This window comes from Lemur catta, chromosome X (genome assembly GCF_020740605.2).
Source record: "Lemur catta isolate mLemCat1 chromosome X, mLemCat1.pri, whole genome shotgun sequence".
NCBI classification, from domain to species: Eukaryota; Metazoa; Chordata; class Mammalia; order Primates; family Lemuridae; genus Lemur; species Lemur catta.
Window position 1 is genome coordinate 55,355,517 of NC_059155.1, and position 16,448 is coordinate 55,371,964.

Below are 16,448 nucleotides of genomic sequence, written 5' to 3' on the forward strand. Positions count from 1 at the left end.
ATAGATTTATCTTGGTGGCAAAGCAAACTTGTCTTCCTGATAAAAATGCATGCTCAGTATTTTTAAAATGTAGACAAGATCGGGCATGTTCAGGGTGGTTCAGGGTGGTATGGCCATAGACAAGTATTTTTAAAATGCAGAAATGTAAAGGACAAAATTTATCCTGATCACATATCTACTTTTATAATTTTGGTACATTTTCGTAGTCTTTATACATATTTCTTTACATAGTTCAGCTCATGGTATATATAATTTTATATTCTGCTTCATTTTCCCACATTAAGTTTATGCAATTTTGTAAGAAGTATTTATATTTAATATAATGGTACTATCTCATGAATGCAACAGCATTACAGACTTCCATGAATCAAGTTTGAATTGGCATGTTTTTTTACAGATCCCAGCTTACAAAAACTAGCTAATTTAGAAGTGCTTGATTTTTGTTTTTGTTTTTTGAGACAGTCTCACTCCGTTGCCCAGGCTAGAGTGCCATGGTGTCAGCCTAGCTCACAGCAACCTCAAACTCCTGGGCTCAAGCGATCCTACTGCCTCAGCCTCCTGAGTAGCTGGGACTACAGGCATGTGCCACCATGCCCGGCTAATTTATATATATATATATAAATAAAATATGTAATTTTAGCTGTCCAGATCATTTCTTTCTATTTTTAGTAGAGACAGGGTCTCGCTCTTGCTCAGGCTGGTCTCGAACTCCTGATCTCGAGAGATCCTCCCGCCTTGGCCTCCCAGAGTGCTAGGATTACAGGTGTGAGCCACCACACCCAGCCTTGGTTTTTATTAGATTACAAAAGTTGGCAAGAAGGACTTTGTGATGATAATAATATAAATTTTCTAAGTTAGTGGGGGCAACAGAAGAAACAAAAGGAAAATAATTGTGTAGATGTGCAGCCTTTCAAGCTTACTTTGCCTTGGAAACTCAGATCATTGATTTGACTTACCTGTCTTTTCTATGTAGCATCAAGCCTCTATAACCTGGTGCTAATGATTTTCAGCAAATTCAGTGTTGTCTTCTCTAGAAGTCCTGTGAATATCCAAGAAAATATTAGAAGTATAATGAGGAGGTACTTATTCTGTAAGTTGTTAAACCATTTTATAATGCTATAATAGTTTAAAGTGTGGTAATAAGAGTGGAATTGACCAATAGGTTCTAGAAGTAGATCCAACATGTTAAAGATGGCATTTCAGATTAACAGGAAAAGGATGGATTATGCAATAAAGTGGTATTTTAACAGCTAGCTCACTATTCATGGGGCAATTACGGTAGATTCTAGTCATCAGAGTAAAATTAAGATGTATTAAAAAGTTGTATGTTAAAAACATGAAGCTATAAAGGCAGTGAAAGTTGAGTATAACTGCATGGTTTTATGTTTGGAGTGGCAAAGTCTTTTCAGGAATGAGACTAATACCATGGAAGAAGATATTGAGTCTATGATGATATGATTTTATACCTTCTGTATGTGAATATGTTAAATACTGTTAAATTATACCATCTATGGGTATTTCTATTTAATGGTTTGCATCTTATTTGGGTAATTTCCAGTATTTTTCTATTGTAAATAATGCCACAGTGGATATCTTTCATGCATCAATATTTGGGCCATATTTAGCAACAAATGCTTTTTATTAAGTTTTTAATGAACGTTGAACCTTGTACTTCACACATTCTTGTGTCTCATTTAGTTCTCAGCAAGATGCTACAGGCATCATTTTCTTAGTTTTATACACAGGCTCAATTTTGAGGTGTAAAGGTCATAGAAATCCAGTAATTGAAGATGAACATTATAGTCCCCTGTAAATCTTGCCCTTTTCACTGGCTCCTCGTATCTGTATATTTTAAGAGAAAGCAAGACCATGCATCTTTTTTTTCTTGGTCAGTCTAGCTACAGATTTGTCTATTTTTGTTGGATCTTTTCAAAGAACCAACTTTTGCTTTAGTTGATTCTCTCTTGTTTTTCTGTTTTTTATTTCATTTATCTCTGCTCTAATCTTTACTGTTTTTTCACTTCTGCTTGCTTTGAATTTCGTTGGCTGTAATTCTAGTTTCTTAAGGTAAAAGGTTACATTACTGAATTGAGATCTTTCATTTTTAATGTAGGTGTTTAAACTTATGGGATACACTGAAGGCAGAAGGCCTCCTAAACACTGCTTTGTTAAGTGTATCCCCTAAGTTTAGGTATGTTTTGTTTTGTTTTCATTTACCTCAAGGAATCTTCTGATTGCCTTTGTGATTTCTTCTTTGACCCATTATTGATTGATAAGAGTGTGCTGTTTAATTACCATGTATTTGTGAATTTTCCAGATTTCCTTCTGTTTCAAATTTCTGGTTTCTTTCTATTATTGTTAGAGAAGATACTTTGTATGATTTCATTCTTTTTAAATTTATTGAGGTTTGTTTTATGGCCTAACATATGGTCTATTTTGGGGAGTGTTCACGTATCTTGAGAAGAATGTTTGTATTCTACTTTTGTTGAGTTCTGTGTATGTTTGTTATATCTAGTTGATTTAATGTTCAAGTCTTCTATTTCCTTTTTTGTCTTTTGTCTAATTGTTAGTGTCTGCCCTGGGGATTACAACTAACATCTTAATTTACAAAAAGTTCAAATTAATACCGACTTAGTTTTAATATAATAGTAAACAAATACTTCGTTCCTATATAGATCCGTTCCCCCACCCTTTACTTTGTGGTGTTGTCGTCATCACAAATTATATCTTTATACATTGTAGTACCCATCAACATGTATTTAGAATTAGTTTTATGTAATTGTCTTCTAAAATACATAGAAACAAAAGAAGAGTTACAAACCAAAAAATACATTAATACTGACTTTCATATTTACCTATGTAGTTATCTTGCTGATGTTCTTTCTTTGTGTGGATTCAAGTTACTGTCTTGTTCATTTCAGCATGAAGGATTCCTTTTAGCATTTCTTACTAACATAAGCAAATCTACTAGTGGTGAATTCTCTCAGCTTTTGTTTATCTAAGAATGTCTTAATTTCTCCTTTTTTTTTAAAGGAAAATTTGTGTAAGAAATAGAATTCTTGGTTGACAGTTCTTTTAGTGCTTTGAACAGTTCATCCCACTACATTCTGGCCTTCATTGTTTCTAATGAAAATCAGCTATTGATCCTATTGAGAATATTTTGTACATGACAAGTCACTTTTGTATCGTTGCTTTCAAGATTCTCGCTTTGTCTCTGGCCTCTGACAGTTTGATTATAATGTATCTTGGTAAGGCTCTCTTTACGTTTGTCCTACTTAGAGTTTGTTGGGTTTCTTGGATTTGTAGATACATATCTTTCTTCAAACATGGGAAGTTTTTCAGCCATTATTTCTTTGAATAATCTCTCTGCCCCTTCTTTCCTGTCCTGCGTAACTCACGTTATGCATATATGTATGTATACTTGATGGTGTCCCACTGATCTCTTAGACTTCGTTTTTCTTCATTTTTCCTTTCTACTCTTAAGGCAATGAATCTAAGTTGACCTATTTTCAGGTTCACTGATTTTTCTCCTGCCTGTTTATATCTGCTGTTGAACCTTGTGAATTTTTCATTTGTATTATTATACTGTGAAGCTTAGTATTTCTTTTTGCCTCCTTTTTTCATAAATTCTATCTCTATTAATATTCTTTGGTGAGAAATAATTCTCATGGTTTCCTTTAGTTCTTTGTACTTGATTTCTTTTGACTCTTTGAACATAATTCAAATAGTTCATTTCAAGTCTTTGTCTAGTAAGTCCAATGTCTGGGCTTCCTTATGGACAGTTTCTGTTAATTTTTTTTTCCTGTGTATGGGTCATAGTTTTTTTTTCTGTGTATGCTTTGTAATTTTTTGTTGAAAACTGAACATTTTGAATGTTATAATGTGGCATCTTTGGAAATGAGAAACTTGCCGGTCTTTGTAGATGTACACTGTGTTTATGTTGGGCACATCTTCAGTACTCAGGAAGTTTACAGCTCGACACTAGCTTTCACTTCTTCCTTGTATGGAGCCTGAAGATCAGTCAGAGGCGGGAGCTTAGGACCTTCTCAGGTCTTTTCCAGGGATGTGTTAGCCAGCCTTGGGCATGCATGTGGCCTTTTTAGGTTCCCAGGAATATGTGGAGTTTTTCAAAGCACCTATTCCCCAAAGCATCTCACACATAGCCTTACCCTCTTATTCCATTCTTCACAGTTTGTCTGTTGTTTGCCCAACTGTATTCCTTGCCCCAGGATGCAGAGACTAATGCATTTGCCATTGAATGTTTTCAACAAGTGCTTTCTCTTCTTTTATCCCTGAGAGAGTTCCAAATTAGGCAAAATAGTGGCAAGCCTTTTGAGCTGGGCCTTCATGGGGTCCATCAGACAAGCCAAAACAGACAACCACAATTTTTTGAGAATAAGGTCCATTCTGCTTACTCCAGGAATGTGGGCTGTTTCCTCAAGGCCATTGCTGAGCTAGGAATTGTGGGATAGGGTCATGGTAAGTTAAATACCACAAAGCTCTTTCACTGAGATTTAGCTGTTTTTGTTTTTGTTTCCTCCATTAAGCATTTGCCTGGTTGCTTTAAACTTTTGATTAATTTCCAGAGTTAGGATAAAGTTGATTCTGACAGTTTTTCCCAGTTTAATCACTGCTTTTGTGAAAGAATGGGCTTTTGGGGTTCCCTATTCTGCCGTTTTTGTTGACATCACCCCCAGTATAGGACAGTCCAGTTTTAACCAGCTGGGAGTAGAGGGTATACATATCTGTTTCTAAGCAGCCTTTCTCACTTAAGGTTTCCACTGGAGAAATAAGCCCTGATGCCATAAGGCTGCAGTCCCCAACCCCTGGGCTGTGGTGCATTATTGGTCCGTGGCCTGTTAGGAAATGGGCTGTGCATTGCCGCCTGAGCTCTGCATCCCACCCCTCCCCCACCCCCCCCACCCCCGTGCCCTCCACATCCCTAGTCCGTGGAAAAATAATCTTCCATGAAACCAGTCCCTGGTCCAAAAAGGTTGGTGACTGCTGCCCTAAGGTATCCATTATATGTAACAAAATGACTAGTGTGCTTTTAGAGTGGTACTAGTTTTGTGTCATTCTTTGGAGAATTAATAAAGTAATCTCTAACCATTTTCTGTGTTCTGTGCTTTATATATGATACCTGGATTGAGAAAGGCTACCAGTAGGTCAAGTGTAGTTTGAGAAAGCTTATTTCTCAAGGAGTAGGCAGATGGTGTTTTTGTTAGATTTTTCAGGTTTAGACTTCTTTGGGAGGTGGTGACATGATAACAGCATTTCAGAAAGAGGAGACACTTAGATGTAGACAGAGCCATGTTAGTCCATGGTGGTAGCCTAGATCTTGGGTGATTGGGACCCATACTGGGTTGGTGGGAATAAAATGAAGATGTGAATTTAGGTGGCATTTGTGCTTGAACCATGGGTTCAGAATTAAGAGAAGAGTAGTTAACATTCATAGTTATAGCTGGGATGACTTGGAAATTTTTATACTTAAAAATGTAATGCTCTCAATGCTAAACTGATACTCCAAAGGCTGTGGAAGATGCAGGTTGGTTTAGTAAGCAATTTACAGTGGCTGGAGGTTTGGATCTGGAAGCCACTTGAGCCATTCTCCCTATTGCGTCAGGGGCTTGTTGATGAATTTTTAGACTGTGGTGGCAGAGTATGGTAATAAATGGACAAGGCAGAATCTTCAGCTTTGTAACTCAGCTCATGTCAAAAAGAGGAAGTAGAATGCATGTGATTGCACATGCACCCTAATGAAGAAGACAGAGTGTCCAGTCAATTTGTCAGCAGGCATGACTGCAGGGATGTGGAATGCAATGGCTGACAGTTGCTGCTTATGTTCTTCCTAGGAGCATCCTCATAGAACAGTGAAATTGATCTCATTGAAGAAACCAGAAGAAACCATCCATCTTTTTTTTTTTAATTTGAAGGATCTGTATTTCACAATGTGTATAAATCAAATTAAAAGGCAAATAAATGGGAAAATATGACATAAAGGGGGATAAGTGCAGTACATGGTCTCCCCAAAATCAATAAAATACAAAGATTTATCAATAAATGGGACAGAGAAATGAAAAATGTCACAAAATAATTACAAATGGCTAACACTTTAAAAAAAATCATTCTTAATCACAAAAACAATGTATGAACTATTTCTTTTTTTTAAATTCAGGATATTATGGGGGTACAAACATTTTGGTTACATGAAATGCATTTGCCTCACTGAAGCCAGGGCTACAAGCGTGTCCTTCCTCCATACAGTGTGCCCCGTGAAGAAACCACCTTTAGGCAGAGCCTCTTGGCCTTGAGTCTTAACTTCTTGCTCCCTCTTCTGGTTTGACCTTCACATTGGATGTCTTCTCAACACTGTGGTCCAAGAAGCCACACACTCTTAAATATTTTATACACAAGACACTGTAAGCACTTTCTTAAAAGTGTCTTTTTTTCTTTTTCAAGAGCTGGGGTGGAAAGGAGAATGGCTTTGGACTTGCAGAGTGTTGCAGAGACTTGCATATGATGGTAAGTAACTCTTTGGGATATAGGGGTCTTTTGGAAGACATACAGTATCTTTCTGAGCCTTACTTTACAATGAACATACGGTATATGAAGTTACCACTTCACATCAGGACCTTTGAGAAACCTGAGATCAGTTGAACCATAGCAGACCTTAGGAAGCAGTCTAGCATTGCTTGGGCCCTCAATGTGCTGGTGGTAGATAAAGAATCACAGAGACACAGTATATGTTCGTACGCAGTTCTTGAGTAGGGAGCTGTGTTTGTTGAATTGGTTGGAAAGTGATTTTAAAGATTCCAGAAAGTGCTGCATTCTCACCCTGGAGCTATCAGAATTCTGGGCAGTGTGGCATGATTTAGGAATGGCTACTTGGAGAGTAGTTCTGTTAGGGTTATTGACAACTTACAGTGTTCTATGTGCTTCCCACATTTATCTCTCTGCCTTTCACCCATGCATAGGTTATAAGCTCAGGCCATCCTCCCTTCTACTTTGATATGTTGCTGTGGAAGCAGCTATACTTTATAACAGATACACAGTTTGTCTTGTTAGTTTGTCATGTCTAGCACAAATGGCTACAGTGAAATTTAGTGAATTTATGTTAGCAAGCCTTTTTTTCCTCCAAGAGAATGGCTCTTTTTCTGGTCACAGAAAACCACAAATTAGAGCAAGTTACTTTCCCACCTTAGCTGGTAAATGTTCTTTAGTGATTTTATGAAGCTAGCGTGTCATATGGGGAGTGTTGTCTGTTTAATAATCAAACAAGGGCCGGGCGCGGTGACTCACGCCTGTAATCCTAGCACTCTGGGAGGCCGAGGCAGGTGGATCGCTCGAGGTCGGGAGTTCGAGACCAGCCTGAGCAAGAGCGAGACACCGTCTTTACTAAAAATAGAAAGAAATTATCTGGCCGACTAAAATATATATAGAAAAAAAAATTAGCCGGGCATGGTGGCGCATGCCTGTAGTCCCAGCTACCCGGGAGGCTGAGGCAGTAGGATCGCTTAAGCCCAGGAGTTTGAGGTTGCTATGAGCTAGGCTGACGCCACGGCACTCACTCGAGCCAGGGCAACAAAGCGACACTCTGTCTCAAAAAAATAAATAAATAAATAAATAATAATCAAACAATGTAAATCTTGAAGAATATTCAGAGTTTAGAATTCTAATTATAAGGATTTAATTTTTCATCTTATACTTAATTGGCTAATTCTGAGCCTCCTTAGGCATGTCAAGTTTGTTCTTTGTCCCTTGGGCAAAACAGTATAATGTATTGGACTAGGCTTGTATGATGTCTGTTACCTATTTTGGTCCCAGCCTATGTTAAGATGTCACGCATTCTTTTCTTTATTGCGATCTGGCATGGCATGAAACATTGAAAAATATGATGTGTACTTTAAAAGAAAGTAATACATATACATGTTTAAAAAAACTCAGAGTATTGAGAGGTATGCAATAACTTCTGTATCCCCAGAGACAACCTCTACTAGTGGTACCTTTCAAGGAGACATTTTAATGGCCATGCCATTGTTGTAATCTTTATTTTGTTTGTCATGGTGCTTCTCTTGGAGTTAAAGAGAATGTATTGTCAGGGTCTGGTTTATAAGCAAGATGCAGAAGTTTTTGGAGCTCTGGCTTCATCTTCCTGATTCTGTTTGAACATGTCTCATCCCATCTGAGCCCTACTCTAAGACAAGGAGTTAAAGGCACTGTGGCTACTGAATACACTACTCATTCTGTTGCCACAATGAGTTGGACAAGTGGCTAGGACTTTGAGGGAAGCATTGGGAATTCATGTTATATGCCTTGTCTATAATCAGTTGAAGCTCACTGTCTGATTCTTTGATGTACTTTACACACAGAAATATCCACCCAGTGCAACTACACTACACTTTGAATTCTATGCAGACCCTGGGGCCGAGGTCAAAATCGAGAAAAGGGTGAGTCTCATTCAAACTTCTTCTGATAGAGTCTACAGTCTACTATAATTGGGGTTGACTTTTTAAGAATTCCTCAATTAAATGAAAGAATGGTTTTGAGCTACATTGCTGCCCCCTCAAGCTAAATATACCTAGCAACTTCTCAGGAATACACATAAGTTATTATACATGTCCAGCTCTGATAGGGTTGGGTCTTATCTATGTTGGGAGGTGACAAAAGATAGGACTTCCTTTATGGGGCACTGCTATGACTTGTGTATTTTTTCCACAGCTTCAGTTGAGAATCCAACATGCAGTGTAAATAGTCTGAATATTGATGGCTCAGGTTTCTCATTAAGCCAGTCTGCAAGAAGTCTCTATATATTGTGTATAGGTTGCTGCTGCAATTATCTGGTCATTCCATATTCTTTGAAGAGATATTAGAATTCAGTTTGGTTTAGAAGTAGCCTAGTGAATAAGATGATTTTTCTTCTACCTACAATATTAAATAATATTAAGTAAATAAATAATTTTTCTAGATTAATATTGCCTTGAAAGTAACTCTAATGCATATTCAAAGAGAAGCTATTTTCATGGATTCATTCTTTGCTATAATACTGAGGCTGTGGAGATGAATTCAGTAGAGGGCTAAAAAGGGACAAAGAAGAATATGAAATCTACCTGGCTAGGTGGATTATAGTTTGATACTACTGGTTTCAAAAAAGCTTTCTTAAGAATATTCTATATATAAAATGGATGTTTTGGAAGGCTCAGAAGTTACCTTGATTTTAAGAGTATTCAGTTAGGGCTTTGACCTAGGGTGACATCTTGGTTTTCAGACAGCTCTTACAGCTTTATGGTGGGGGAAGCTAGGGTGTTCAGTATCTCCTAACAGCTCTATTATCTTTTTAATTTCAGACAACTAGTAACACACTACACTATATTCACATAGAGCAACTTGACAAGGTAAGAGGAATCTTTGACCTTTGGCTGGTTTCTTAACATTCGGTTCACTTTTTGTTCCTAACTGTATATATTTTTTGCCTAATGTAGATATCAGAAAGCCCTTCTGAAATCATGGAATCTCTTACCAAAATGTACAGCATTCCTAAGGATAAGCAGGTATGATACATATTTAAAATTTCCAAAGGAATGGTTATCCAGATAGACGAATGATAGTGCTGGGGTAGGAGACCGCATAGCAGAAAGGATGTCAGCTTTGGAGTCAGACCATGGGCACATAGGTTAGTCTCTCTGAGCCTTAATTTACTTACCTTTTATGAGGCCAACACTTAATAACTTCCTAGGTCTGCATGAGAGTTTGAAGAAAATGCAAGCTGCCTGACTCACTATGAGTATCTAGTAGGTGGTGGTAGTTTTCTTGACATTTTGGATGCCAAAGGAGAAAACATTTAGTTGTGTTCTTTTTTTCCTGCTCATATTGCTGGTGATCAAATATTTAATTTGATTAATAACCATCAGAACTCTTGCCAGATGTCCCCTATTATGTTGCCTGTCAGTATATTGACAGTTCTTGGCTTACATTGGGATATTAAGATTCTGTGAGCCTCTGTTTTATCACTCCCGTTTTGTCAGCTATAACTTGTGAGTCGATGGAATCAGTTCTGTTTGATACCTTAGCAGTAGGAACAGTAAACCATTTTACCAAGCAGCCCAGCAGATATGAGTTAGCCCTCAGAAAGAATATTCACCTTTTCCATTGACTTTTTTAAAATATAGATCTTATCTTTCTACAGATGCTGTTATTTACACATATACGGCTGGCTCATGGCTTTTCTAATCACAGGAAGCGATTACAAGCTGTTCAGGCCAGACTGCATGCAATATCTATATTAGGTAAGAGAATACTATAATTAACAGGCCCTAATTAGGCAGTTTGGACTTGATTTCCTTTGAATGTTATCCATCTTTGTTGCTCTGAGGCTAGTTGTAGTTACCGAGGTAGCAACTTAAATTATGAAATTGCCAGCCTTCCAAGTGTTCATTGTATTCATTCATCATTCTTGAGCTCCTTAATATTGGACCAGAAAGAGACAATGATGCTTATTGACATGTCACATGGGTTTAGTCTTGGTTTTGTTCTTTTTTTTTTTTCCCATGAGTATGCATGTAGTCATCTCCCACTGGCCCCTACTCTTCTTCTTGGCATTTCATCTTCCTCCTCTCCCATCCTTTCAGGGGTATAATTTTGAAATAAGTTAGAAAATATTTATTAAGTAGTCAATATTGTTCATTTAACTTCCTTTACTGTGGGGGGGTAGTAGAATAGAAAATACGTGGTTTTGGAATCAGTCCTGGGCTCTCACCCTGATTCTACAGATTATTAGCCGCATGTTTATCCTCTCAGCCTCAGTTTCCTCATTTTATATTGAGAAAACACTTTATGGGCTGGTCTGGGAATTAAATGAAAACCTAGAAGGCAACGTAGCACAGGCTAGGCACATAGGAGGTATGAAATGGTAACTGGTGCTATTATTACCAACTTTCATTTTTACTACTTGTTTGTTTGTTATTTTAAACTGTGACTTCCTTGCTGTGACAGTCCTGCTCTTGAATTTGTACTCATCATACCTAGCATAACTTCTGGCATGTTAGTGGGTGCTCACAAAATGTTTGTTGAAAATTAAATGAATGTGCTTAAATCCCATTAGTTTACACTTCAGGGGACTATGTCCAGTAACTCAGTGTCAAATTCATTGAAAGTGGATTACATGCACTCTCAGGTTTTACTACAGCATCACAAAAATTTCTGACTTAGTCTGCAATAGTCCATAGATTCTGTTTTTTACGGCTTATGAAAGTGTTTGCAGTGGAAACAGAAGCATATGAAGAGGCTAATAACATGGACGTCTGTGACCCAGGAATAGTGGAGTTATATCAAGTTATGATATGAAAAATTAAATCATCATTCTGTTTCCCTACTTTCATCCCCCAAAATCCTTGCTCAAGACTACCAATACCTTTATTAGGGGAATCTGTTGATTCATTGGCTTTTTAGAGTTTATCGTTGTATTTGATGCAGTCCTCTAGAATTCAGTGATTCTGCCCTCCAGTGCTGGTTGGCAAGGAAATGCTTCCCCAGAATCTGTAGGTACTAAAAGGTTTGTCATTGGGCAGTGGCCTGACCGCTGCCTTCTTGCCTAAAGCGTTTGTTTCTCCTTTTGCAGTGTATTCCAATGCCTTGCAGGAATCAGCAAACAGTATCTTGTATAATGGGTTGATAGAGGAGTTGGTAGATGTCCTTCAGATAACAGATAAGCAGCTTATGGTAAGTATTTACAGGTTGCATCTCCCTTATTCTGAAATGTTTGAGGCCAGAAGTTTCGGATTGGATTTCATATTTTTTTTTTATTTTGGAATATTTGCATGTACACAACGAGATATCGTGGGGATGGGACCTAATCTAAACATGAAATTGATTTATGTTTCATATACACTTTATACACATAGCCTGAAGGCAGTTGTATTATATATATTTTTTGAGACAGGGTCTCGCTCTGTCACCCAGGCTAGAGCACAGTGGCATCATCATAGCTCACCGCAACCTCAAACTCCTGGGCTGAAGCCATCCTCCTGCCTCAGCTTCCCGAGTAGCTGGGACTACAGGCACCTGGCTGATTTTTCTTTCTTTCTTTTTTTTTTTTTTGGTAGGGACAGGGTCTTGCTCTTGCTCAGGCTGGTCTCAAACACCTGACCTCAAGCAGTCCTCCCACCTCAGCCTCCCAAAGTGTTAGGATTACAGGCATGAGCCACTGTGCCCAGCTGAGTTTTATATGATATTTTTAATAATTTTGTATATTTTAACTGCATCCTGTCACATGAAGTCAAGTGTGGAATTTTCCATTTCTGGCGTCATGTCAGTACTCAAAGTTTCAAATTTTGGAATATCGCAGATTTTCGAAATAAGAATCCTGTATTACTAGTCCCTCTGTATATCATATTCATACCTATTTGCCTTTTGGTTTTTCCCTGGGAATGAGAAAGAACTCAAAGGGGAAACTTGTCCATGTTACTTCTCTTCCTTTTTGGGTATTAGGATGCAAAATTAATAAATGCCGGATTTTCATTGTTACTCTCAACAGACCTCCATCTCCTCAGGCAATCACCAGTAGAGTGACTTAAATTTTAGACTTTGGGATATTAGTGACTTGAGTTTGATTCAGCCATCTACTTCTTATTTGGCACATGCTGTGTTTACCTCCTCATAGGAGATTAAAGCTGCTTCTTTACGAACATTAACATCAATTGTTCACTTGGAGAGAACTCCCAAACTCAGCAGTATTATCGACTGTACTGGAACTGCCTCCTACCATGGATTTTTGCCTGTACTTGTACGGAACTGTATCCAGGCCATGATTGGTAAGTTTTGATGGTGATTATCCTAGGTAAAGAGAGAACCCCTGCCCTTTGCTTTTGTCTTTAACATCCTGCCGGCTTAACACCAAATTCTGAGCTTGCTGTTTCTCTCCCTCTCCCCACCTCCCTTGTAGATCCTTCCATGGATCCATACCCTCACCAGTTTGCCACTGCTCTCTTCTCTTTTTTATACCATCTGGCCAGCTATGATGCTGGTGGCGAAGCCTTGGTCTCCTGTGGAATGATGGAAGCTTTACTGAAGGTGCTGTACTTTTTTTAAAAAAATACATTTGTGGGGAAATCAACTAAGAGAGGGTGTATAGTTACAAGGTTGGAATGTTTCACGGTGAGAGCAGATAACATAGGAAAGCTTACGTAGAAAAAGTGATACTATAATTTTTCTAGTTTGGCCTTCTAATTATTTCATTAACAACCTTTAAGAGCAGCTACTTCCATTATTAAGAATTTATTATAGTCCAGCATGATCAGGAGGCCCTGGATACTAGTCAGGACATTGCCCCGTGTTATCATGACCTTAGGCATGACCCCAAGGAAAATGTATGTAAAGGTACTTTGTAAATTGTGCTCTAATAGTAATAGCTTTTACTTATGTGCTTGCTGGGCGCTGGTCACCGGCTTTTTTCCCCCTACATATTTTATTTAATCCTGCAAAGTAATTGATGTCCTCGTTACCTCAGAGGAGGTTGAGTCCCAGAAGTCATAGAACCAGCACCAAAAATCAAACCCATGTTTTCCCCTTGTACTGTGCTGCCTCCCTGAGGCCTCATACTGCATATTTACAAAAGAATACAATTTTTAGAACTTTGTGTCTTTTCAGTTCATTTTTTTAATGCCTTTCTCTCCCTGATAGGTCATAAAGTTTCTTGGTGATGAACAGGACCAGATAACATTTGTCACCAGAGCTGTCAGAGTGGTTGACCTCATCACCAATCTGGACATGGCAGCATTTCAATCCCATAGTGGACTTTCGATCTTCATCTATAGACTTGAGGTATTATTATATAAGGTACACTTTGCATAGAATTAACACCCAGTGAGAGCTAATCCTAGGAACTGTCCTAATAACACAAAAGAGCCATCTTTTCCCTTTTCTGTTTTTGCCTGCAGCATTCTAATCCCTGAAATATATATAGAATTTTATTACTGCTTTTCCTTTGATTGTAGCATGAAGTAGATTTGTGCCGAAAAGAATGTCCATTTGTGATCAAGCCAAAGATCCAGAGACCCAGTACTACTCAAGAAGGAGAAGAAATGGAAACTGATATGGATGGTAAATAATAGTTATAAATTCAGTATTTTTGTGCTCGAGATTTTCCTGTCATCTCACCCAAATTTTCACTCTTCCTTTTAAATTCTAAAGTACACAACTCAGTTGAATATGTATATTCAGAAACAAAAATGTTTTTCCACACAAATGTTTTGCAAGTTGTTTTTCATTAAGAATAATCAGAAAAGGAACATACAAGTTGTTTTGGAATAGAGATGAAGGATGAAGCCAGATGGTAGAGCTGCAGGCGACCCCAACAGTCACCCTATGATGTTAATCTGTTTTATTTTATCTCTTAATCCATATTTTCTTATGTATTGATTTATTGTCTTATTCCCACTAAAATGTAATAAGTGCCATGGGGTCAGGATAATCTCTTTTTCACTGCAGTGCCTACCTAATACATCCTAGGTGTTTAAAATGTGCTTGGTAAAGATACAGAGACTCTAAAACAGGAACTTTAAAATTGTATCTAGCTACTTTGAAGCAAGAAAGGAGGAGAAGAGAAAAGGTTGTTGAGTAGGGAACAACTTTTAAATCATAAAATCAGAAAGAAAGAAAACCAAATATTCTTAATCTTTAGGTGTACTGTGTCTTTTTTATTTTTTTTTAAGCTTTCCCTACCTCCAATCCCCGCCTAGCGTGGTTCATAATAGTGGTATGGGGGGCGGTGCTATTCCCCAAAACAGCTTTATTAGAATTTAAACTAATTTTGTCTTTATGACCCAGGTTGTTACATGTATCTTTTATGCTTATAATAGAAGTATTAGAATTTATAATGCTTCCATTCTTTACACTAAATGTAGGTTGCTTTTCTTTTTTTTTTTCTGTCTTTATTTCTGAACACAGTTATCTATGCATATTGCCATCCCTAGTAGCCCCTTTGCCCCATTTCTGTTTCTAGTCTATTGTGCACACGCTGGCATTTGAGTTCACAGGTGAGATCCCAGAGTGCAAACCCCCACCTACAATGCTTGATTTAGTAAGTTTGCAGCTGGAGACCAGGACATCTGCATATTTAACACAGCCAATCCAGGTGATTTTGATTACACTTAGAGAAATGTATACATTCAGTGAAAAAGCAAGTTACAAAAACCAAGAGTTTGTGTGTCCCGTATGTTGTGTGTTTGTATATGTATAAAAAAGATTGGAAAAAAATATTTCAAAATGTAAACAGTGGTATCACTAATGAGGCTTTGATAAATTTTATAAACTATAAGAAATGATTATGTATCTTATGCTCAATTAATGAAAATTATTTCATTCAAATGTATAAAGTAAAAATGAGTGCTCACCCACCCACCATAGGCACTAATTTCATGTGGTTCTTACCAGGCTTTTTAATGTGTATTCCAATACATGTTGACATAAGTATATAGTGTTTTAGAACGGGAATATGAGACCATAAACATACTGTTACTTCCATTGTTCATTCAGTGTTTCATAGACGTTCTTCCAGATCAGTAAATTGAGTATTAATGTTTTAATGCTTTTTATATGTTATTGATTAGCCTCCTGAAAAGCTCTACTTGCTATCTATAGAATACCAAACAGTATGTGAAATTGCATATTTTACTTGTTTCCCCTTTCCCTCAATTTGATTGGTAAGAAATATTGAAGGGCTTTTTTGTAGGATTGTTTTTAATTTGCATGTTTTGAATAACTAGTGATGTTAAATACCTTTCTATTTGTGGAAAACTTACATTTTCATTTTAGGGTCCAATATCCTAATTCTTCATTTTGATATCTCACCTTAATGGAAGAAATTTTCTCTAACAAAATCTTTCTTTTCATGGTAACTTTTATTCTAATAAATTTCTTTTGTTATAACTTGTACTTTAGTTGCAGATGTGACTATGGAAAGCAGTCCAGGCTCATCCATCTCCGTGGAGCACCGGCTAGATGTTGAATTAAGAGCAACTGCAGGTTCCAGTAGCAGCACTAGCATATCCTCTGGCTCTGGCTCTGGCTCTGGCCCCGGTCCCGGTCCTGGTCCTGGTCCTGGTCCCCGTCCTGGTGTGTACACACATAGATACTCAGTTTTTGTTAGTGACTGAATTATTAAACTAATAAAGAAGAGGGCTTTAGGCAGAACTTACTTGGTATATTGGGAGGTTACTTTCCTGTGACTGTGCATATTCCTTCACTGCTCTGGTGTTCCGTGTTCTTATAGTAACATACGTTTCATAGCATTTTATAGTTTTCCAACAATGCACACACTGATTATCAAAACAACCATGTTGGAGGACAGATATTAATAATATCCAAAATGGGAACTGAGTGAGATTCAAAGAGCTGAGCCTTTTTACTTTGTAAGTTTTCTTTTTTACTTTAGGCTTTTAATTTTAGCATTGATC

At 37.6% G+C, this 16,448-nt stretch overlaps 1 protein-coding gene across 16 annotated transcripts in view; it reads left to right on the forward strand.

Annotated features, from left to right (window-relative positions):
- The window catches only part of HUWE1 (HECT, UBA and WWE domain containing E3 ubiquitin protein ligase 1), a 153,637-nt gene that overhangs the window by 50,627 nt on the left and 86,562 nt on the right, over positions 1 to 16,448 (forward strand). For all 16 annotated transcript variants that reach the window (XM_045537607.1, XM_045537610.1, XM_045537606.1 and 13 more), the window contains 11 exons: positions 6,460 to 6,522; positions 8,370 to 8,447; positions 9,345 to 9,392; positions 9,480 to 9,548; positions 10,184 to 10,283; positions 11,615 to 11,715; positions 12,656 to 12,806; positions 12,938 to 13,065; positions 13,675 to 13,815; positions 13,989 to 14,094; positions 15,934 to 16,107. In XM_045537607.1, the coding sequence (XP_045393563.1) occupies positions 6,460 to 6,522; positions 8,370 to 8,447; positions 9,345 to 9,392; positions 9,480 to 9,548; positions 10,184 to 10,283; positions 11,615 to 11,715; positions 12,656 to 12,806; positions 12,938 to 13,065; positions 13,675 to 13,815; positions 13,989 to 14,094; positions 15,934 to 16,107 (1,159 nt within the window). The remainder of the gene's footprint in view (positions 1 to 6,459; positions 6,523 to 8,369; positions 8,448 to 9,344; positions 9,393 to 9,479; positions 9,549 to 10,183; positions 10,284 to 11,614; positions 11,716 to 12,655; positions 12,807 to 12,937; positions 13,066 to 13,674; positions 13,816 to 13,988; positions 14,095 to 15,933; positions 16,108 to 16,448) is intronic.